We start from the raw sequence: 22,335 nt of genomic DNA, 5'->3' as shown, positions 1-22,335 counted from the left end.
AGTCGCTAGAGCGCGATGGGACAAGGTCACGATGGGACAAGGTTAAAGTCACTATTGGGCCTCAAGGTGAAATCCTGAAGCGGTTTCCTTCCTCTCAGGCAACTGAGTTTGGAAGGACGCCTGTATCTTTGTAGTGACTGGGTCTATTGATACACCATCCAAAGTGTAAATAATAACTTCACCATGCTCAAAGTGATATTCAATGTCTGCTTTTTTATTTTTACTCTAGGTGCCCTTCTTTGCGAGGCATTGGAATACCTTGCTGTTTTTTTTGTTTGATATTCGCTGCTCGACTGAGGGACCTAACAGATAATTGTATGTGTGGGGTACAGAGATGAGGTAGCTATTCAAAAATCATGTTGAACACTATTATTGCACACAGAGTGAGTCTATGCAACTTATTATGTGACTTGTTAAGCAAATGTTTACTCCCAAACGTATTTAGGCTTGCCATAACAAAGGGGTTGAATACTTATTGACTCAAGACATTTTAGCTCATTTGTAAATAATTTGTAAAAATTTCAAAAAACATTATTCCACTTTAACATTATGGGGTATTGTGTGTAGGCCAGTGACAAAAAAATTCAGGCTGTAACACAACATAATGTGGAAAAAGTCAAGTGGTTTGAATACTTTCTGAAGGCACTGTATATGACATACATTGCTATACAGTAACTGTTCCTGGATACTGCTGTGTAAACTCACCTCGGTCTCCTGAGCAAATAAACTTTGTCTTGGTCCCGTGTGGCTCAGTTGGTAGAGCATGGTGTTTGCAACGTGTTTGCAACGCCAGGGTTGTGGGTTCGATTCCCACGGGGGACCAGTATGGAGAAAAAATGTATGAAATGTATGCATTCACTACTGTAAGTCGCTCTGGATAAGAGCGTCTGCTAAATGACGTAAATGTAATTACAACTCTGACAATGCTATTACAACTCACAAAAATACTAGCCATGTCTACTTATTTGCTATATTAGCTACGTTTCCATCCAATTGGCGACAGATTTTCATGCAAATCTAAACAAATCTGCATAAAGGTTTTTCCCTCCAGTGGTGTATTTCTACCAAACTGACTTGTTGCCGAGAAAAATCAGTGCATGATGCTGTAGTGCACACAAAATAAAATTTTCCGCTATAGTTTTCATGTACTGAATAAAAATCTAAAGTTCAATGTGTTTCCATCGCATTTTCAACTCTACAGATTAGTTGTCTATGTTTTGTCCCAAAAATATAGCAAATGTGCCTACACTGGTCTTGGAACATTCACTATAGCCAACAGCTCGCAGATACAGTGCAGGTAGGTTAGTCTACATTATGATATTATTATGAATAAGAGCGAGAATATTTGTCAAATGGCAGTCAAGCATTGATTATCATGTCACCAGAATAAGACCCTTGATATTTATTTGAAAGGAGCATCAAGCACATAGTGTGCACTTTCAACACCCTGTGAAGTTCATCACAACTTATGTCATCTGTAGCCTAATAAACTGCATGGTTTCCCAAGTCGTAGTGGAAGGATCACACACCATATCATCACGAGACTCCAAGTTTGCTTTGATGGTTATTATATTAGTATTTGCGCATAAAGGCATTTCCACCGCCATTTCTCTCATAATACATTTTACAGACAAAAAAGATCCCACCATGTCAAATTAACAAATTATCTGTAGGCATTTATAAAATTGTACTGAAACTTCCTCTTTCCATCACAGCTGTCGTGATTTTTTTTAAACTATGGTGTGACTTTACTCGTGGTTAGACAGACTAATCTATTGTTTTATTGAAGCAAGTTTACTTGCCAACAAATGTAAGTTGAAATGACACACCAACTCCCTGCATCATTTGTTTTAGCAGTAAGATTGAAGCTAGTTTGTCCAAACACGTTTCATGAATATCACAATGAATTGATCCAGAAGTTGAAGTCAACACTTTATTGCTTTCTGATGCAGCTGGAATCTTGTTTAAGAAAAAAAGCTGATATAAAACACTGTTATATTCATATGTACAACAGCTAGCAATACCCCCCCCCCCCCCCCCCCTTTTGCCCTCAGAAATGGACTCTACAGGGTGTTGAAAGCATTCCACAGGGATGCTGGCCCATGTTGACTCCAACAGAATACCACAGTGTGACCCATAAAACCTAGCCAATAGTTTTTCCACCATTCATTTTTCCCATAGGGGATTTTAGAAACACTTAAAATAAGGGCTGTGTTTTGTGTAGGCTTACCCTTCCGTGATGTTTTGATAACCGTGTAAATCTCTCTAGGACAAGGTGACTTCTATCAGTATATTCGCCTGTATTTACCACACCCCAAAAATAAATGCTAATTAGCTGCTAATGTGACTATCATAAAGCACTACAAATGCCATGATGATCTGGACAAGATTGCTGAATCGAGGCAAAGGTAAGAATCTCTGGATTAACTATCTAATGTTAGCTCAAATTTGTAATGAATAAATTGGCTACATTTCTTTAAATTGACAATTTTTTTGAACTGTCTTGTGCAAGTTTTGAATTTAAACAATACCTGTTAGCAAAGGTGTCAGATAGAGATGACGTGCAGGAGTTTACAGGGATTTGTAGTCTTGCATGATGTATACTTCGATGCTAATTTTCCTTTTCAAATCTGAGAGTAAATAGCCGTATATATTGATAAAAGTCACCTTTGCCGAGAGAGATTTACATAGTTATCAAAACATCACGCTAGGGTAAGCCTACACGAAAAAGCCTTTATTTGAAGTGTTTCTAAAATTCCCTATGGATGGTTGAAAAACAATTGGAACCATTTCCCTGTTTGACCGCTAGGTTTTATGACACCTCCACTGTGGGGCCCTACACTTCCCACAGTTGTCAAGTTGGCTGGATGTACTTTGGGTGATGGACCGTTCTTGATACACATTGCAAATTGTTGAGCATGAAAAACCCAGCAAAAACGACCTACCATACCCCATTCAAAGGCACTTTAAATCTTTTGTCTTGCCATAGCCTCAGAATGGCACACATACACAATCCATGTCTCAATTGTCTCAAGGCTTAAAAATCCTTCTTTAACCTGACTCCTCCCTTTCATCTACACTGATTTGAAGTGGATTTAACAAGTGACCTCAATAAGGGATTATAGCTTTCACCTGGTCAGTCTATGTCATGGGAAAGAGCAGGTGTTCTTAATGTTTGTACACTGTGTATACCACAGTTGTGAGCATACTAAGTAGTCTATATTATACTACAACATCAGTCTAACTGAATATGGACATTCAACATTCCTGGAAATACATGAAGACTGATCATGAAGATGTGTAACCATACAATAAACCATGTTCATCTGTAAACAAAAAGGGGTACAGTAGACTGGTATGTGTTTTTTTACTCAGTCAATAATGGGGCTTTGAGATGGGCTATTAGTAAAGATGTGAAAAGTTTGAGGGGGTCTTGACTTGTGTATTTTTGTATGAGCACCTACAGTTGTGCTGTTGAGTAGACGAACACTGCCAACAATAGTGAATAGGGTAGAAGAGTATGCTGACAACCCCTCCATGCCAAAGAACTGACTGCAAGGGTGTGAAAAGTTTGAGGATCACTTGTCTTGTAGACAGTTTAGTGTATTAGTGATTGCTTTCTCAAGGTTATTGTGCTTTCATAAATACCTTTGGCTGTCCTGGCTTGTTTCAAAGTCCGATGATGTTGAGCTTGAGATTTTTCCAGGCTGAAAGCTTTCATCCAGTGGGTCTACAGGCTCTGCACTACTAAAGCTCGTGTCAAGGTCATCGTCATCAACATTAGGATTAGTCTGTAGGACACACAGTAGTCAGTGATAAGCCAACATTTTACTACTTTGTCCCCATCAATACACATTCAAACAAGGTACTATATCCACCCACCCCCCTCATGTCAATAGATCATGCATACTAACCGTCACACAATACCCACCCCCAACAGACACCAGTCAGTCACCCAGACCATCCCCTCCTTAATGATACCATTTTTCCCCCTAATTTAGACTTCAAGCCTTGCATGAACAATCAACTAAGCCTCAATAATACAGATAACTACAGTAGAAGTTGTAGCCTACTTGTAAACACACCAACTATGACAAGACACAGACCGTGTTTATGCCTAGTACCAGTATATTTATTTACTCATCGTGGAAAGATTTTGTTGATTTTAGAAGGTGACTTACACTAGTTCCTGGTGCTGAGCTTGATTTTGATGCTGCTGCCGATGTTGATGGGATTGGACTCTAAATAGAACACATAACATTAGTCATGTTAGCCTCTGCGGTAGTTAGTTAGCTAGCTAACGTAACCTAACGAAGCTAACGTTAGCTTGCAAAGTTACTAATCACATCGCCAGATAGCAGCTGGCTAATTACATTGATATGTTTTGGAATGTCTAGCCAGCGTATTATGAAAGCTAGCTAGATTCTGGTTTTGATAAACACATGTAGTTAGCTAGGTAACGTTAGCTACATTACCTCAGCTTGACTACTTTTCTGCTACGCTGATGTTGGCTGATCGGATGCCTTCCGCTTTGAAGTGAAGGGGAAAATCGATGGAATAGCATCACTTTTCAACATTCGGCGACATTGCAACTCCATCAGTTATGACTTCAGTTACGTTTCGAAATCCTCTGGCTGAAAGTTTTGGATACAAGCAAAGGCATTTTGATATTTATCACATCAGTTGGATACACCTCCACGAGGAGGTTCTCCATGTCCTGAAATTGCTATGAATTCTGGATATTGTGGTTTGCTTACATCCAGGAAATGTAGCTGGCCCGTTTCTACTTGTATTTGTGTGTAGTGATAAAATTCTAAACTTTTATAATGCATATGATACTGTATGTTAATGACATATTAATGGACATACGTAGTGAAATAGAGCAGCGGTGAAATTTTTCTTTAATGATGGTTCGAATGCCAGTTAGGGTGACCTCTCTATTTTTGCTGTGTGTCATCAGCATAAAAGTGAAAGCCCAGTCTGTGTTTTCTCAAGATATTTCCCAGTGGCAGCATGTAGATACAAAACAGTAGTGGCACTATGACCGAGCCTTGAGGGACCCCCTGGTAGACCACCACTGTGTCTGACCTACTAGGGCCGAGGGCTACAAACATGGAGTGATCAGTGTCTGACAGGCCCAGGTGCTTCTCCATGCTGTCCAGCAGAATGGCCTGGTTGACAGTGTCAAATGCTGCACTGAGGTCCAGCAGTAGGAGGATGCTGGCAGCCCCAGAGTCAGCATTCATGAGGAGCTCATTGGTGACCCTTACCAAGGCACTGTCTGTGCTGTGTCTAGCTCTGAAGCTGACTGGAAGGGCTTAAGCAGGTTGTGAGTGGCCATATGGTGTTTTGAATTGGCTAGACACAGCACGTTTGAGTAGCTTACTCAGGAAGGGCAGGTTGGAGATAGGCCTGTAGTTCTGGAGGTTGTCAGGGTCAGATCCAGGCTTTTTAAGTACTGGTGTGACTGCTGTCAGTTTGAGCTGAGGAGGGACATATCCAGTTGTAAGGGAAATGTTGATGATTTCCGTGAAGAAAGGTTCCAGAGCATGTAAGCAGGTCTTCTGAAAGGAGGTGAGGATAGAGTCAAGTGAGAAAGTGGTGGGCCTCATTCTCCTAACCAGCTTGGTTACATCAGCTGCAGTGACTGTGGTGAAGGTGGAGAACCTTGACTCAGGGATCATAGGACTGGGTAGATCAACTACAAGGGCTGGAGATGATAGGATGGTATTATTGATGTTTTCAATTTTGCTTTGAAAGAAGCAAAGGTGTTGATTGCACCATTTTGGGGAGGCTGAGGTAGCAGTTGTAGCAGTTGTTCACAGTTGTTTACAGGTTGGAGGAGCTTGATTACAGTAGAGAACAGCACCCGGAAGTTGCCATTGCTGATCAGTTGGGAGTAGTAAGATGTCCGAGCTGCATTTAAGGCCTGTTTGTAGTCTTTTTCTGATGTTGCGCATACATCGCATACATCATTCTAGATGACGGCCAGTTGCTTTGAGACAGCGTAGCTCCTCAGTGTACCAGGGAGAATATTTGGAGAAAGACACCAGGCGGGTTTTCAAAGGAGAAACTTCATCCAGTATGGAAGCCAAGGCAGTTTTGTGTTGAGCCACAGAGTCAGTAACTGGCAGGTTGGAGGTTACCACCTCATCGTCCTCGCCTTCTGCATTTTTTTTTGTAGGATCCCGTATTGAAAGAGGCTGTTCTTAAACTCCTTACACAGGGTTGTTTTAATCTGTGCAAAACTTCTGAGGAATCCTTATAAATATTGCTGCCATTTATGAATATTGTGGTCCTGCCTTTGGTCCAGTAGATGGTAGATGAGATGCATTGAAAATACATGAGATGATGATCTAGGAAGATCTAGCTAGGCTGGTATTTAAATCCAAACAATTAGCTAGTTAATTGGAGAAGAGAAGTTGCCAAATACAGGGCTGCCAACTTTTGAAGAAAGCTTAGAGGGAGATTTGCTATGTGAATTTCATTGGCACATCCTCTAGCAGGGGGATCTGGGTGTCCTCCTCCAGGAAAATGTTACTGTTTTTAAAGCTGATTTCCTGTGATTTTACGAATTTTGACATGGCTTAGGCCTATGAGCAGGGTGGATTTCTTCTCTCCAAAAAATACACAGGTCAGGTGTATTCAGGATGCTTTGAACTTTGTTACTTTGAGATTTTTGGGGGATGAAATTTAAAGTATGCTAATATTATTTGTACATATTTTTTTAGGTGGTTTGGTACTTTATTCAGACAGTAACGAAATGGGGAGACAGGCAAATGGGAAAAATCGTGGGAAGGTTGGAAGCAGGGATTGAACCCTGGTCTCATGTGGACAGTTGTATCAGATCGCAGTCTCCTTGCTTTCAAGGTAAGAACACAAACATTTTCTAATTTGGGTGAACTGTCTCTTTAAAAGAGGGATGGAAGAAAATCCTGCTTGCTCTCCAGGAGGGTTGGACACCCCTGATCTATGTTTCACAAGTGCTGGGTGCTTGAAAATGTTGTTGTTATAACAATTCATTTCTCAAAATCACCAAACCTTCAAGAAAAATCTAATGAATATCAATATTCAAAACTGTCTATGAATGGCTGCAAAAAAATGCATAGTCTCATATAATTCATTTTAAGACACAAGTAGGCATATCAGATTTCAAATATGTGATTACACCGGCAATATTGGGAAGAATCGGGATAATAAAATAAGTGTGGGGAATAAAAGTAGTGTTTTTGCTGACAAGCAATATAACTACACTATATTTTATCTCATTGTTAAGAATAAGAATTGTTCCACTGATCAGGTAAATAAAGTAAATGCAAAATAATATCGTCTGAAGACAAGACGACCCTACACCCTAACCAAATTATTTTTCTAATTTACACTTTTGGGTTCGCAATCTGACAAAAGGATTTTCATAGTTACAAATCTGTAGGTCGGTCTGCTGCCTTTTCGTTGTCACAGCCTAAATCCCAATCACCAAACGAGGGGACTAATGCAAGTGTGGATTAAATCGACTTTAGTACATGCTGTCAAAAGGCTGCATTCTGCAATAGGGATGGGAGTAACAGCAACAGACTCCAACTCATCTAAATTCTGCAGCATTTGCAATGCTGTCAGTGCGTCCATTCGTTTTGTTCGTCTTTCCAATATGCGCTACACACATTGTGTGTTGTATTCAGTGTCTGATTTGACTCTCCGAGGTGAAATTATATACAATTTCCAGCCTTTCGTAATAAAATAATTAGACCGCCCACAATTCTTCATCATCATTACACTATTGTTCTAGATTCAATTCAGATCAATTCAATCCCCCTCTTCATCCTCTTCATCATCCTCATCATTCAGTTCATTGTAGTCACATGCACCATTATCAGTTTCCATCTGGTTTCTATCGCCCATTCATCTATTGACGACAGAATAGCATATTTTAAGTTTATTATGTTACTCGTTTTTGCTTAGTAGCCAGTGGTCATGTGCTGACTGCAATGACACGGATATTCTTGGAAAAAGTGAAATTTGGAAACAGAGCGCACTATTTGACAAAGGTAAATGTCATAGAATCTGCAGAATATGCACTTTCTGATACTATATAGAAATCTAAAAAAAAATTACCTGCATGTGACTCTGAAGGAGGATTTGATAAAGTAATGCTCCTTTCCCTGCATCTGTCAATTACAAGGTGCACCCATCTTTTCTATATACAATTTGATAACTGATAGGTCTAAGAATTGTCACTCATCAAATTATGTAATCTTGTCTATAGTCTAACTCTTATGTGTGAAATTAGTTTCGGTATAGTTTATGGTGTTATTTCTATGGACCGGCTGTGCAGGCTGACTGGCATCGTTTGTTTCCCGCTCATCAACCTAGATAGAGTCAATGATATGTTTAGCATTATTCTAAAGGCCTACTGCAACACGTAGCATGTTTTAGTTTTCCTTACAATACATTTGATTAGTAGTAGAGTTACAGTAAATTAAACAGTCCCGTAACGGCTTATTTTTTACAAAGTAAAACGTCAATCAACCTGCAAGGTGCGGTCAAATTATTTGCTGCTGATAAATAGGCATAACACAACTTCATCATTACACTATTGTCTTTCTGAATTAAATCAACCTCTTCATCCTTCTTATCATTCAGTTAGGCCTAATTTTTAAGTTCAATTGTGAAGTAAGATGCACAATTATCGCCCATTCATCCATTTGTCATTCATTCAGTGAGGAGAGAGACGCATTAGCGCCTGGCTGGGTACCAACGTCCTACAGCACATTAACTTGGCGGGTTAAGTTGGGAATAGGTGTGGAAAAAAACTGGTAAAAAGGCTCTAAATACTTTTTTGTTTGCATATTTCACCGAATTTTGAAATCACAATGTAAAATACAAACATTTAGGAAAAGTAAGGGAAGGAGCAGGGCACTGTTTTTTTGGGGGGCCACCCCAAAAAAGTAAAAAAAATACTTACAGAATCAAATGTCAGTGGCCGTTGGCCTATGGCTGTTTTAGTGTTAAACATTTGAACAAGGCCAGAATATAATTTATTGGATCACTCGCATACAATAACACAACATCTGCATATAATGACAGTTGGTGCTCATCTGAACCAGAATCTGGCCTTACAGTAGACGTTGTTATGGTGAATCTCCTTTAAGCCCAGGAAGCAGCCATTCAACCTGCCGTTCACCAGCTTTTCAAGCTTAATAATGTCAAATTACGTTTGTTACTCACCAAATATGGAGTTTCGATCAGAAACTATCGTCATTTACTGCTGTCACAGCTGGTATGTACTCTCTTCTCTCCTCCCACTCCCCCTCTCTCTCTGGTGTCATGTTGCTGTCTGAGGGACTGCAACAGGTGGAAACTGACCTTCAACCTTTTGGCAGCGTTGCTGGACACTCCAAGAAACTCTGACTGAGCTCTGAAGTTTATGCCTACAGTACCATGCCACACAGAACACACATACACACAGAGATGTCTACTCATGCTCACAACACACTCCCTCTCCTCTGTTTCAGGTGGGATAAACAGGTGATCTCGGTGCGAGAGGCTAAGGCTCTGCCCAAGTCAAATAGTCTAGAGTGGAGAGACAAGTTCATCTGTGTGGAAGGTAGGCCAGACCAGACCTAACTAGTCAATCACTTCTAACCATGACACTGACACCGAGCTGCCTCCCACACAGTTGTGTAGTGACTGTATAAAAACTGTTATTACCATGATGTAATGTCTCCCCTTTTAGATCATCTTCTTATATTGACACCTAGGGGCTAGAGGCTTATGCTACAAAACATGATTCTGCAATACATGCTGGTGCAATACATCTGGTTCTTGCTAAATCAGTGTCAATGTTTTAATGTGGTATCTGTCCCAACTGAAATGTTGTCTCTCCAATGTGGCTCTCTCAGAGCCATTTGATGGCACCAACACAGCCAGGGCAGTCCATGAGAAGGTCAAGTTTGATGCCATCAAAGCACAGTTCGCTGAGGTAGACTTAGGGAACGTTTCACTGTGGTTGTTTTCCTTCCCCATTGTAAATCCACAATTTCTATTTGAGAGCCTGGGGCATCCCAAATCTAACCCCACCCCTCTCACTCTCTCTAGTCGTGGCAGATGCTCCAGCTGAGAAAGGATCTCAACTTCATCCTCCCAATCAGAAACACCATCCAGAGATGAGGAGGAGGAACTGTGAGTGACTCAGCTGTACAAAGGAAATCTGCCTGGTCTGTCCTGGGCCTGTCTACTGGGTTGTACAGTCTCCGTCTCCCTCCTCAGCATGCCAAAGCCCTACCATTCAGACTCTTCACGTTCTCCTGACTCACCTGCCAATGTTACGGACACAGAGGAGAAATAAAAGAAAGTATAACCTCTGATATTTCAAGAGGATACATGAGATTGCTGCTAAAGTGTGTGTGTGACCTGAAGTATTGCTGCTGCCTCGCATAGGGGCCGATTCAGACTTAGTAAATGTACGCCTTTCTTACGCACGCCTTTCCTACGCACTTCTCAGTAGTTGGTATTCAGACTTCAGGCATGTAACGAGGTTGGGGGGGGGGGGGTCTCTTGCGCGCACTAAATAAATGGAATTCAACCCCAGAAAACATACCAATTTGATCAGGGAGTTTTTGTTCAGTTATACTGAATAAAAATATAAATGCAACATGCCTCAATTTTACTGAGTTACAGTTAATTTAAAGGAAATCAGTCAATATAAATTAATTAATTTGGCCCTAATCTATGGATTTCACATGACTGGGCAGGGGTGCAGCCATGGGTGGGCCTGGGAGGGCATAGGCCCACCCACTTGGGAGCCAGGCCCAGCCAATCAAAATTAGTTTTTCCCCACAAAAGGGCTTTATTACTGACAGAAATAATCCTCAATTTCATCAGCTGGCTTGGTGGCTGGTCTCAGACGATCCCGCAGCTGAAGAAGCCGAATGTGGAGGTCCTGGGCTGGCGTGGTTACACAGGGTCTGCGGTTGTGAGGCCGGTTGGACGTACTGCCAAATTCTCTAAAACGATGTTGGAGGCGGCTTATGGTAGAGAAATTAACATTTCATTCTCTGGCAACAGCTCTGGTGGACATTCCTGCTGTCAGCATGCCAATTGCACACTCTCTCAAAACTTGAGAGACATCTGTGGCATTGTGTTGTGTGACAAAACTACATTTTAGAGTGGCCTTTTATTGTCCCCAGCACAAGGTGCACCTATGTAATGATCATGCTGTTTAATCATTTTATTGATATGCCACACCTGTCAGGTGGATGGATTATCTTGGCAAAGGAGAAATGCTCACTAAGAGGGATGTAAACAAATTTGTGCACACAAATTGAGAGAAATACGTTTTTTGTGTGTATGGAAAATGTCTGTGATCTTTTATTTAAGCTCATAAAACGTGGGACCAAGACTTTACATGTTGCGTTTATATTTTTGTTTAGTATCGTTAATCTGTTAATTTCTCTAAATCACTCTCTTTAAATATGGTGTACCTTTAATTTGAATTTGATCGGCACAAGACTTGAATGAAGACTATGGCGAATGCGTTCAGAATATAGAAGCCATTGAAACGTGTACATATTTGCCTCAATTTCAGAACCCATGGGTAGATTTACACATTTATGTTTAGGGAATAATCATGAATCCTACTTAATGGAAAAATGTTGCCTTTACGCACAAATGAAGAAAGGTGGTTTGATTCATTGTGAAAGCTGCCACATTCAGATCATCAATGGTAATGTTGGAAGTAATGTAGCCTACAAAATAATTATAATATGTAGAATAGTATGCAACAGTATCATATAATAAATATACCCTATTTGCCCGCATTGATCATGGAACTGTTTGATGGCAAGTACCAAGTCTTGCGGCATGCATCAAGTTCAAAGAAACAGTTTGAAGTCCATTATTATTTATTTTTACTACAATTTGTATTTGGCCTTCATTAAATAGTATCCACTATTATTTGACCCGCAGCCACAACCATAATGACATCCTTACAGTGGAAAGAAATAAAGTTAGGCTGCGAACATTCAATTGGGAGTTAAATATATGTGGTTGTTATGGTCGCTACCCACAGTTGCTTATAATATTTAACATAGGCTATTCATTTAATCCCTGCAAGTTATAAGGCAATACAATTAAAATTCTGCATAATGGCACAGCATTTCATACTTCACTGTGGGAAAGGGGCATAAATAGGCATACCTATGATGTTTATATGTTTTTCAGTTTCCTTCAATTCATCTCCAGCGATCATAAAAAGTAGATCTAAAACAATTGTTATTTAGCCTATATTTACAATCCCCTTATCCAAACAGATTACCTAGCTCTTATCAATAGCTCTTATCATATAATTTTATTTGATCTGCACCCCAAACGCATACCTTGCTGGCACTGGCATTTCCCCCAAGCTTAAGTTCAAGGTCAGAATACGCTTAGAAAAGTGCATAAAAAGGTAATAAAGTACATTTATGCGTGAGTAACTCTGGTCTGAATTTTCCCCTTAGATAAGAGCAGACCCTGACAGATAACATAGCTATGATAATATCCCTTTCTTCACCCCGCTTTCTTTTCATCTCCATCTCTTTCTCTCCTCTGTGTCTGCCCTTGCACATGGATCTGTAATGATCTGTCCGAAGGTTCTCCCTGAACTGTGTTCTACTTTCTCTGCTCTTTACATACCATGGGGGACCTGTCCTCCCAAGATCAAAAGTCAAACCCTTGGTCAAGACCACATCTCGGGAACCTCCAGTCAGCTCTCTAATATTAGCTCCTCAGCACCCGTATGTTTCCAGCTTATCTATGATTATCTATGACATTGACAATGTTGTTGGGCGAAGTACCAATCCTAGGTAGAATGCATATTAGAATGTTATTATCATGGAACATTGTCATTCTGCTGTCATTATTCTGTTGTCTCTATGACAATAGGTAGAGGTAGTGTCTGCAGAAGTGCTTTTGTGTGAATAACAACTAAGAAATGCATTTGGGATTCTAGGCTATGACGACATGTATGAGCACCCAGCAAACCAAAGTTGGTTCTGTGGAAGTTCCCAGAACATTCATTAGGTTGCGGTAAATGTTCTCATAATACAAAAACTGTCCCGTTGTGCTGATGATTATACAATGTTTGTATAAAACATTCACCTGACATTGCAAGAACATTTGCAGAACACATTTAGTCTGTTCTTTAAAGGTTCCCAGAATGTGGGAACAGTCTGGTGGGAACATTGTGAGAACATCACAAAAGATGTGTTCCCAAAACACAAAACCTGTGCAGATGATTATACAATGTTTCTATTAGTTTGCAAGAATGTTCCCACAGCACATTTTTTATGTTATTTAAAAGTTCATAAAACATTTCTTTAGGTTGTGGGAACATTGCGGGATATGACAAGATGGGTTCCCAAAACAGAAAATCTGTCCATTTGAGATGACATTCTTACAATGTTTGTATCAGGGTGCACAAAACATTCCCTCAATGTTCATTGAATGTTATTTCTATGTTCCCAGAATGATCAAATTCAGTTTTGAACAGTCCATGGAGGTTTCTTTCATGTGTTCTCTTACTGTTGACAAAGTTAGTTGTACAACAATCCATGTAGAAACACATCTGGCAATTAATTGTAATTACATGACAATTTATTGTACAAACAGTTCTGCCATAGTCTCAAGCGGGGATCGGACCTGGGAGCGTTGGAGTGTTATCCCTGGAATTAATCCATAGCGCCATTGGGAAGGGACTAACATACATTTAAAGCTATGTACACCTTTACTCTGACTTCCAGATTGTGGTCTTTATCTTTGCAGACACTACCAGTCAAAAGTTTGGACACCTACTCATTCCAGAGTTTTTCTTTATTTTTACTATTTTCTACATTGTAGGATAATAGTGAAGACATCAAAACTATGAAATAACACATACTAATTCATGTAGTAACCAAAAAATTGTTAAACAAATCAAAATATGTTTTATATTTGAGATTTTTCATATTAGCCACCCTTTGCCTTGATAATAGCTTTGCACACTCTTGGCATTCTCTCAACCAGCTTCACCTGGAATGCTTTTCCAACCATCTTGAAGGAGTTCCCACGTATGCTGAGCACTTGTTGGCTGCTTTTCCTTCACTCTGCGGTCCAACTCATCCCAAGCCATCTCAATTGGGTTGAGGTGAGGTGATTGTGGAGGCTAGATCATCTGATGCAGTACTCCATCACTCTCCTTCTTGGTCAAATAGCTCCTACACAGCCTGGAGGTGTGTTGGGTCATTGTCCTGTTAGGAAAAAAATGATAGTCCCACTAAGCGCAAACCAGATGAGATGGCGTATCGCTGCAGAATGCTGTGGTAGCCATGCTGGTTAACTGTGCCTTGAATTCTAAATAAATCACAGACCGTGTCACCATGAAACATTACAGGAGCATTCTGCTAATGTTGATGGATGTGTGTTTTAAAATCCCAGCCCCCGTCCCCGCAGGAGGCCTTTTGGTAGGCCGTCATTGTAAATAAGAATATGTTCTTGACTGACTTGCCTAGTTAAATAAAGGTTAAATAAAATTTTAAAAGCAGCCCCACATCATCACACCCCCTCCTCCATGCTTCAAGGTGGGAACCACACATGCGGAGATCATCCGTTCACTTACTCTGTGCGTCTCACAGAAACACGGCGGTTGGAACCAAAGATCTCAAATTTGGACTCATCAGACCAAAAGACAGATTTCCACCGGTCTAATGTCTATTGCTCGTGTCTCTTGGCCCATGCAAGTCTCTTCTTCTTATTGGTGTCCTTTAGTAGTGGTTTCTTTGCAGCAATTCGAACATGAAGGCCTGATTCACGCAGTCTCCTCTGAACAGTTGATGTTGGGATGTGTCTGTTACTTGAACTCTGTGAAGCATTTATTTGGGCTGCAATCTGAGGCTGCTAACTTTAATGAACTGGGTCTTCCTTTCCTGTGGCGGTCCTCATGAGAGCCAGTTTCATTATAGCGCTTGATGGTTTTTGCGACTGCACTTAAAGAAAAAGTTATTAACATTTTCCAGATTGACTGACCTTCATGTCTTAAAAGTAATGATAGACTGTTGTTTCTCTTTGCTTATTTGAGCTGTTCTTACCATAATATGGACTGGGTCTTTTACCAAATAGGGCTATTTTGTGTATACCAACACTACCTTGTCACAACACAACTGATTGGCTCAAACGCATTAAGGAAAGAAATTCCACAAATTAACTTAACAAGGCACACCTGTTAACTGAAATGCATTCCAGGTGACTACCTAATGAAGTTAGTTGAGAGAATGCCAAGAGTGTGCAAAGCTGTCATCAAGGCAAAGGGTGACTACTTTGAAGAATCTCAAATATAAAATATATTTGGATTTGTTTAACGCTTTTTTGGTTACTACATGATTCCATATGTGTTAATTCATAGTTTGGATATCTTCACTATTATTCTACAATGTAGAAAATAGTAAAAATAAAGAAAAACCCTTGAATGAGTAGGTGTGTCCAAACTTTTGACTGGTACTGTATGTACGAAGACATATGACCATAGTTTGGATCATAATTAAAGTATACTGCTCAGAAATAATAATCTTATTAAATACTTTTTTCTTTACATAGTTGAATGTGCTGACAACAAAATCACACAAAAATAATCAATGGAATTTATCAACCCATGGAGGTCTGGATTTGGAGTCACACTCAAAATTAAAGTGGAAAACCACACTACAGGCTGATCCAACTTTGATGTAATGTCCTTAAAACAAGTCAAAATGAGGCTCAGTAGTGTGTGTGGCCTCCACGTGCCTGTATGACCTCCCTACAACGCCTGGGCATGCTCCTGATGAGGTGGCGGATGGTCTCCTGAGGGATCTCCTCCCAGACCTGGACTAAAGCATCCGCCAACTCCTGGACAGTCTGTGGTGCAACGTGGCGTTGGTGGATGGAGCGAGACATGATGTCCCAGATGTGCTCAATTGGATTCTGGTCTGGTGAACGGGCGGGCCAGTCCATAGCATCAATGCCTTCCTCTTGCAGGAACTGTTGACACACTCCAGCCACATGAGGTCTAGCATTGTCTTGCATTAGGAGGAACCCAGGGCCAACCGCACCAGCATATGGTCTCACAAGGGGTCTGAGGATCTCATCTCGGTACCTAATGGCAGTCAGGCTACCTCTGGCGCGCACATGGAGGGCTGTGCGGCCCCCCAAAGAAATGCCACCCCACACCATGACTGACCCACCACCAAACCGGTCATGCTGGAGGATGTTGCAGGCAGCAGAACGTTCTCCACGGCGTCTCCAGACTGTCACGTCTGTCACGTGCTCAGTGTGAACCTGCTTTCATCTGTGAAGAGCACAGGGCGCCAGTGGCGAATTTGCCAATCTTGGTGTTCTCTGGCAAATGCCAAACGTCCTGCACGGTGTTGGGCTGTAAGCACAACTCCCACCTGTGGACGTCGGGCCCTCATACCACCCTCATGGAGTCTCTTGCTGACCATTTGAGCAGACACATGCACATTTGTGGCCTGCTGGAGGTCATTTTGCAGGGCTCTGGCAGTGCTCCTCCTGCTCCTCCTTGCACAAAGGCGGAGGTAGCGGTCCTGCTGCTGGGTTGTTGCCCTCCTACGGCCTCCTCCACCTCTCCTGATGTACTGGCCTGTCTCCTGGTAGCGCCTCCATGATCTGGACACTACGCTGACAGACACAGCAAACCTTCTTGCCACAGCTCGCATTGATGTGCCATCCTGGATGAGCTGCACTACCTGAGCCACTTGTGTGGGTTGTAGACTCCGTCTCATGCTACCACTAGAGTGAAAGCACCGCCAGCATTCAAAAGTGACCAAAACATCAGCCAGGAAGCATAGGAACTGAGAAGTGGTCTGTGGTCACCACCTGCAGAACCACTCCTTTATTGGGGGTGTCTTGCTAATTGCCTATAATTTCCACCTGTTGTCTATTCCATTTGCACAACAGCATGTGAAATTTATTGTCAATCAGTGTTGCTTCCTAAGTGGACAGTTTGATTTCACAGAAGTGTGATTGACTTGGAGTTACATTGTGTTGTTTAAGTGTTCCCTTTATTTTTTTGAGCAGTGTATTTCAATACAATGGGAAATCCACTGGAAACATTAGGATCCTGGTGGCGCAGCAGACTAAGTAGCCTACAGGGCTTGACGATGTTCAAATCTATTTGATTACCATTCTTTAAAAAAGCTATAGTTATGTTTGGACAGTACCCTAATAAAATATAATGACGTAAGAAGATTGAAATGCCATTTCTTTAAAAGTTTGGCAACTTCATATAATAATGTAACAACACACATCAATATTAACAGAATTTAAAAGCAATGTTTTCAAAACTACTTCCATTATCATTGACGTATATTTTTAGAACAATTCTGGATCATCATGTCATAATCTTTAAAGAATAACTTCATAAGAGTCTCGCAGGAATGTTTCTTGTTGTATTAGGTGTTAGTATTAATATCTCCCAACATCATTAACTGAATAATAAATAAATCATTGTTTTTTTAGAACAATTTATATTGCTCCAACAGGAAAGGTTATTAGGACCATCATGTCATAATGTCACACTATAACTTTGAGACAGTTGTAGGAATATTCCCTGCTTGCTGTTATGTGTTTGAATAACATATCCATCAACATTAGCAGAATGCTCCTGTAGTGTTTCCTCAGAACCACTTCTATTGCTCCCACATTTTGTTGCGGCAGTATGTTCTAAGAACATTAACGGATAATTGTGTTATTACCTTCCCTGGCAACCTAATGAGATCCTTAGTGTAATGTTCTTTGATAGTTTTTAGAACATTCCAACAATTATTATTTATTTTTTATTCGTAGAAATTAATATTTGGTGATCAAAACAATGCTTTGAATGTTTGTGGGACGTTATCATTCTCAAATCTCAAAACCTAACTAGAACTTCATAAGAATGTTTGCTAATGTTCTGGGAATGTTCCCAGTTTGCTGGGCTGTTGGTTGTTATAAATACAGGATCTTAATTTGACCACCCTGTTGTAGGATACTTTTTCCTGCACCATAGGAAATTAAAACTTTTATTGTATTTAAGGTTAATAAAATGCTTCTAAAGTTTGTAATTTCCACATTAAAATGTCAGACTTTTTTTTGCCCAAATGAAAATTGTATCAACTTATACAAAATGTACCATTAATTATAATCCACATAGTAATTCACATTTCCTGTTGCTGCAGGATTATTTTCCTGCTGTGAGAAACTGGTCAAATTAAGATTCTATACTTGGATAGCTGTCTCGGATGACATCTCCATTAATGTTAGGGAAATGTTCTAGTAATGTTCTCTCATAAGCAATTTAATTGAACCCAGACATGACCGCTGAAGAATGTTTAGGGAGCGTTATTGGAACAATCATGTCATAACGTCACACTATAACATTATGAGAGCATTGTGGGAATATTCCCTGCTTGTTGCTATGGGTGTTTTTAATTACATCTCCATCAACATTAAGAGAATGTTCCTGTAATGTTTCCTCAGAACCATTTCTATTGCTCTCACATTTTGTTACAGCAGTATGTTCTAAAAACATTACTTTTACATTGTTATTACCTGGAAACCTAATGAGAACGTTTGAAGAATGTTCTGTGGTGGATGTTACAGCTGTTATGCACAACATTTTAACATTAGGAGAACTTTCTAAGGACATTACATTTATTTTAAATTCAACAAAAAAAAACATGTTATCATCCTAATGTTATATAAAATCCTAACTAGAAGTTAATGGGAATCTTGGCTAATGTTCTGGGAATGTTCCCGGTTTGCTGGGAAGCTTTTTGTATTTTTCAAATTAGTTAATTATATTGGGGGAATTCTAAGACATTTCTGTTCAAACCCTTTATTTTCCTATGATTGAATTCAGGTCAATGCTGTGTCTGATTCAGCGACTAGTTTTGTTCTTCTAAACATAGACAGTCACTCATATGTGATCAGTTAACTGCTAGACAGACCAGTGCGACAATCTACTCTCACCTCGACGTGAGTATAGCTACTTTTATTGGTAATATTTTGTTTATGTGGTTCCTTGTGACTTTTTGTACTGAACACACTTTCAATGTTTTATTTAAGTGATAAGAAAAATTATTGTGTCCCTGCGTATTTCATTGAAATGAAATGTTAACTGAGGCTGAGACCACTAGGTTCCCAGACCCTTGTAAGCTTGTCTCTCTGTGATTTTGATGCCTAATTATGTTAGTTTTATGACCAGTGTATAGTGTTGGCATCAGGAGGGACACGGTGTCAGTCAGACAGCAGTGTGTGCATGTATGTTTGTTCACGCCTGTGCTACAGGGGGTACAGTGCCTATATTTAACCAAGACACGGAGAATCTAGTCTTAAAGGGATAGCTGCAAGATTTCGTCAATTAGCCCTTTATACTCACACCTGTATACATGTTTAAAATGGCAGGTTTGGACACTGATAAGCTCCTAAATTGGAACGCAGTGGTTATACAGTAACATGCTATAAATTATGACAGAGCTCAGGCTCTGCGCTTCACAGCGCTGTATGGGTTTTGACTGACAGCCGTTTTGAACTTGAGCACCACACGCGACAAGAAGTAGCCCCCTTCCCTCCTGTTAATTGGGCAACTATTAAAACATTTTTGTTGTCCGAATGAGGAAAATGCTGTAAATTAAGAGGACTTGATGTACACTGAACAAAAATATAAACGCAACAAGTTCAAAGGTTTTACTGGTACAGTTCATACAGTATAGGGAAATCAGTCAATTGAAATGAATTCATTAGGCCCTAATATATGGATTTCACATGACTGGGAATACAGATATGCATCACGAATATCTTTTAAAAAATGGTAGGGGCGTGGATCAGAAAACCAATCAGTATCTGGTGTGACCACCATTTGTCTCATTTAGCATGACACATCTCCTTCGCATAGAGTTGATCAGACTGTTGATTGTGGCCTGTGGAATGGTGTCCTACTCCTCTTCAATGGCTGTACAAAGTAGCTGGATATTGGCGGGAACTGGAACAAGCAGTCGTACACAGTGATCCAGAGCATCCCGAACATGCTCAATGAGTGACATGTCTGGTGAGTATGCAGGCCATTGAAGAACTGGGACGTTTTCAGCTTCTAGGAATTGTGTACAGATCCTTGTGACATTGGGCCGTGCATTATCATGCTGAAACATGAGGTGATGGTGGCGGATGAATGCCACGACAATGGGCCTCAGGATCTCGTCACGGTGTCGGCATTCAAATTGCCATCAATAAAATGTGTGTTGTCCGTAGCTGGTGCCTGCCCATACCATAACCCCACTGCCACCATGGGGCAATCTGTTCACAACACTGACATCAGCAAACCGCTCCCCCACACAAAGTACATTTAAATCCGGGATTCATCCATGAAGAACACACTTCTCCAGTGTGCCAGTGGCCATTGAAGGTGAGCATTTTCCCGCTGAAGTCATTTACGATGCCGAACTGCAGTCAGGTCAAGACCCTGGTGAGGATGACGAGCACGCAGATGAGCTTCCCTGAGACGGTTTCTGACAGTTTGTGCAGAAACTCTTCAGTTGTGCAAACCCACAGTTTCATCAGCTGTCCGGGTGGCTGGTCTCAGATGATCCCGCAGGTGAAGAAGTCAGATGTTAAGGTCCTGGGCTGGTGTGGTTACATGTGGTCTTCGATTGTGAGGAAGGTTGGATGTACTGCCAAATTAACTAAAATGACATTGGAGGTGGCTTATGGTAGAGAAATTAACATTTCATTCTCTGGCAACAGCTCTGGTGGACATTCCTGCAGTAATCATGCTAGTTGCACACTATCTCAAATCTTGAGACATCTGTGGCATTGTGTTGTGTGACAAAACTGCACATTTTAGAGTGGCCTTTTATTGTCCCCAGCACAACCTGCACCTGTGTAATGTTCATGCTGTTTAATCAGCTTCTTGATATGCCACACCTGTCAGGTGGATGGATTATCTTGGCAAAGGAGAAATTCTCATTAAGAGGGATGTTGCAATTATATTTTTGTTCCGTATATTTTGAAAGATGAGACGTTGAGGATTAGAATTAATACCACTTTGATGTCATACAAGCAAGCCAAACACCCGTGAGTCCAAATTTGCACTTCACATTTCCATATCATAAAACTCATATGCAGTCAATGTTTATGATCACTTTGTTTGATGTACAATTACTAGATGACATGGCGTCATACCCTGGGTTGTTCTGAACTATGTCTTATGAAGAAAATTTGCCTCGGAACACGCACCTGAATGCACGCATGACTCCTTTCTATGCGCAACAAAATGACGATCCGTTTCTCTGAATTGTGCTGTGAAAACCTAACACTAAGATTTTATTTTATAACTTACCTTGTCATGTTGGCAATAGAACAAGCTTTCAAATGTGTATTTATTGTGGATCCCAAGGCAGCAGCAACTCTTCCTGGGGTCCAGCAAAATTAAGGCAGTTATACAATTTAAAAAAACATTACAATACATTCACAACACATTGTGTGCCCTCAGGCTCCAACTCTACAACCACATATCTACAACACAAAATCCATGTGTACGTGTGTATATAAATTCAGCAAAAAAAGAAACGTCCTCTCACTGTCAACTGCATTTATTTTCAGCAAACTTAAAATGTGTAAATATTTGTATGAACATAACAAGATTCAACTGAGACAACTGAGACATAAACTGAACAAGTTCCACAGACATGTGACTAACAGAAATGGAATAATGTGTTCCTGAACAAAGGGGGGGGGGGGGTCAAAATCAAAAGTAACAGTTAGTATCTGGTGTGGCCACCAGCTGCATTAAGATCTGCAGTGCATCTCTTCCTCATGGACTGCACCAGATATGCCAGTTCTTGCTGCGAGATGTTACCCCACTCTTCCACCAAGGCACCTGCAAGTTCCCGGACATTTCTGTGGGTAATGGCCCTAGCCCTCACCCTCCGATCCAACAGGTCCCAGACATGCTTAATGGGATTGAGATCTGGGCTCTTCGCTGGCCAAACAGAACACTGACATTCCTGTCTTGCAGGAAATCACGGACAGAACGAGCAGTATGGCTGATGGCATTGTCATGCTGGAGGGTCATGTCAGGATGAGCCTGCAGGAAGGGTACCACATGAGGGAGGAGGATGTCTTCCCTGTAACGCACAGCGTTGAGATTGCCTGCAATGACATTTACATTACATTTACATTTACGTCATTTAGCAGACGCTCTTATCCAGATGACAACAAGCTCAGTCCGATGATGCTGTGACACATCGCCCCAGACCATGTCGGACCCTCCACCTCCAAATCGATCCCGCTCCA

The 22,335-nt window shown here is 40.8% G+C and overlaps 1 protein-coding gene across 2 annotated transcripts in view; it reads left to right on the top strand.

Annotated features, from left to right (window-relative positions):
• The window catches only part of tent2 (terminal nucleotidyltransferase 2), a 42,124-nt gene extending 30,726 nt beyond the window's left edge, over positions 1 to 11,398 (top strand). For both annotated transcript variants that reach the window (XM_014174923.3, XM_014174924.3), the window contains 3 exons: positions 9,513 to 9,604; positions 9,900 to 9,979; positions 10,096 to 11,398. In XM_014174923.3, the coding sequence (XP_014030398.1) occupies positions 9,513 to 9,604; positions 9,900 to 9,979; positions 10,096 to 10,167 (244 nt within the window). In that variant the 3' untranslated portion in view covers positions 10,168 to 11,398. The remainder of the gene's footprint in view (positions 1 to 9,512; positions 9,605 to 9,899; positions 9,980 to 10,095) is intronic.
• The last annotated feature ends 10,937 nt before the right edge of the window (positions 11,399 to 22,335 follow it).

This window comes from Salmo salar, chromosome 26, assembly GCF_965601325.2.
Source record: "Salmo salar chromosome 26, fSalSal1, whole genome shotgun sequence".
Taxonomy (NCBI): domain Eukaryota; kingdom Metazoa; phylum Chordata; class Actinopteri; order Salmoniformes; family Salmonidae; genus Salmo; species Salmo salar.
Note: the sequence above shows the minus strand (reverse complement) of the source record. Positions and strands in the feature narration are given on the sequence as shown.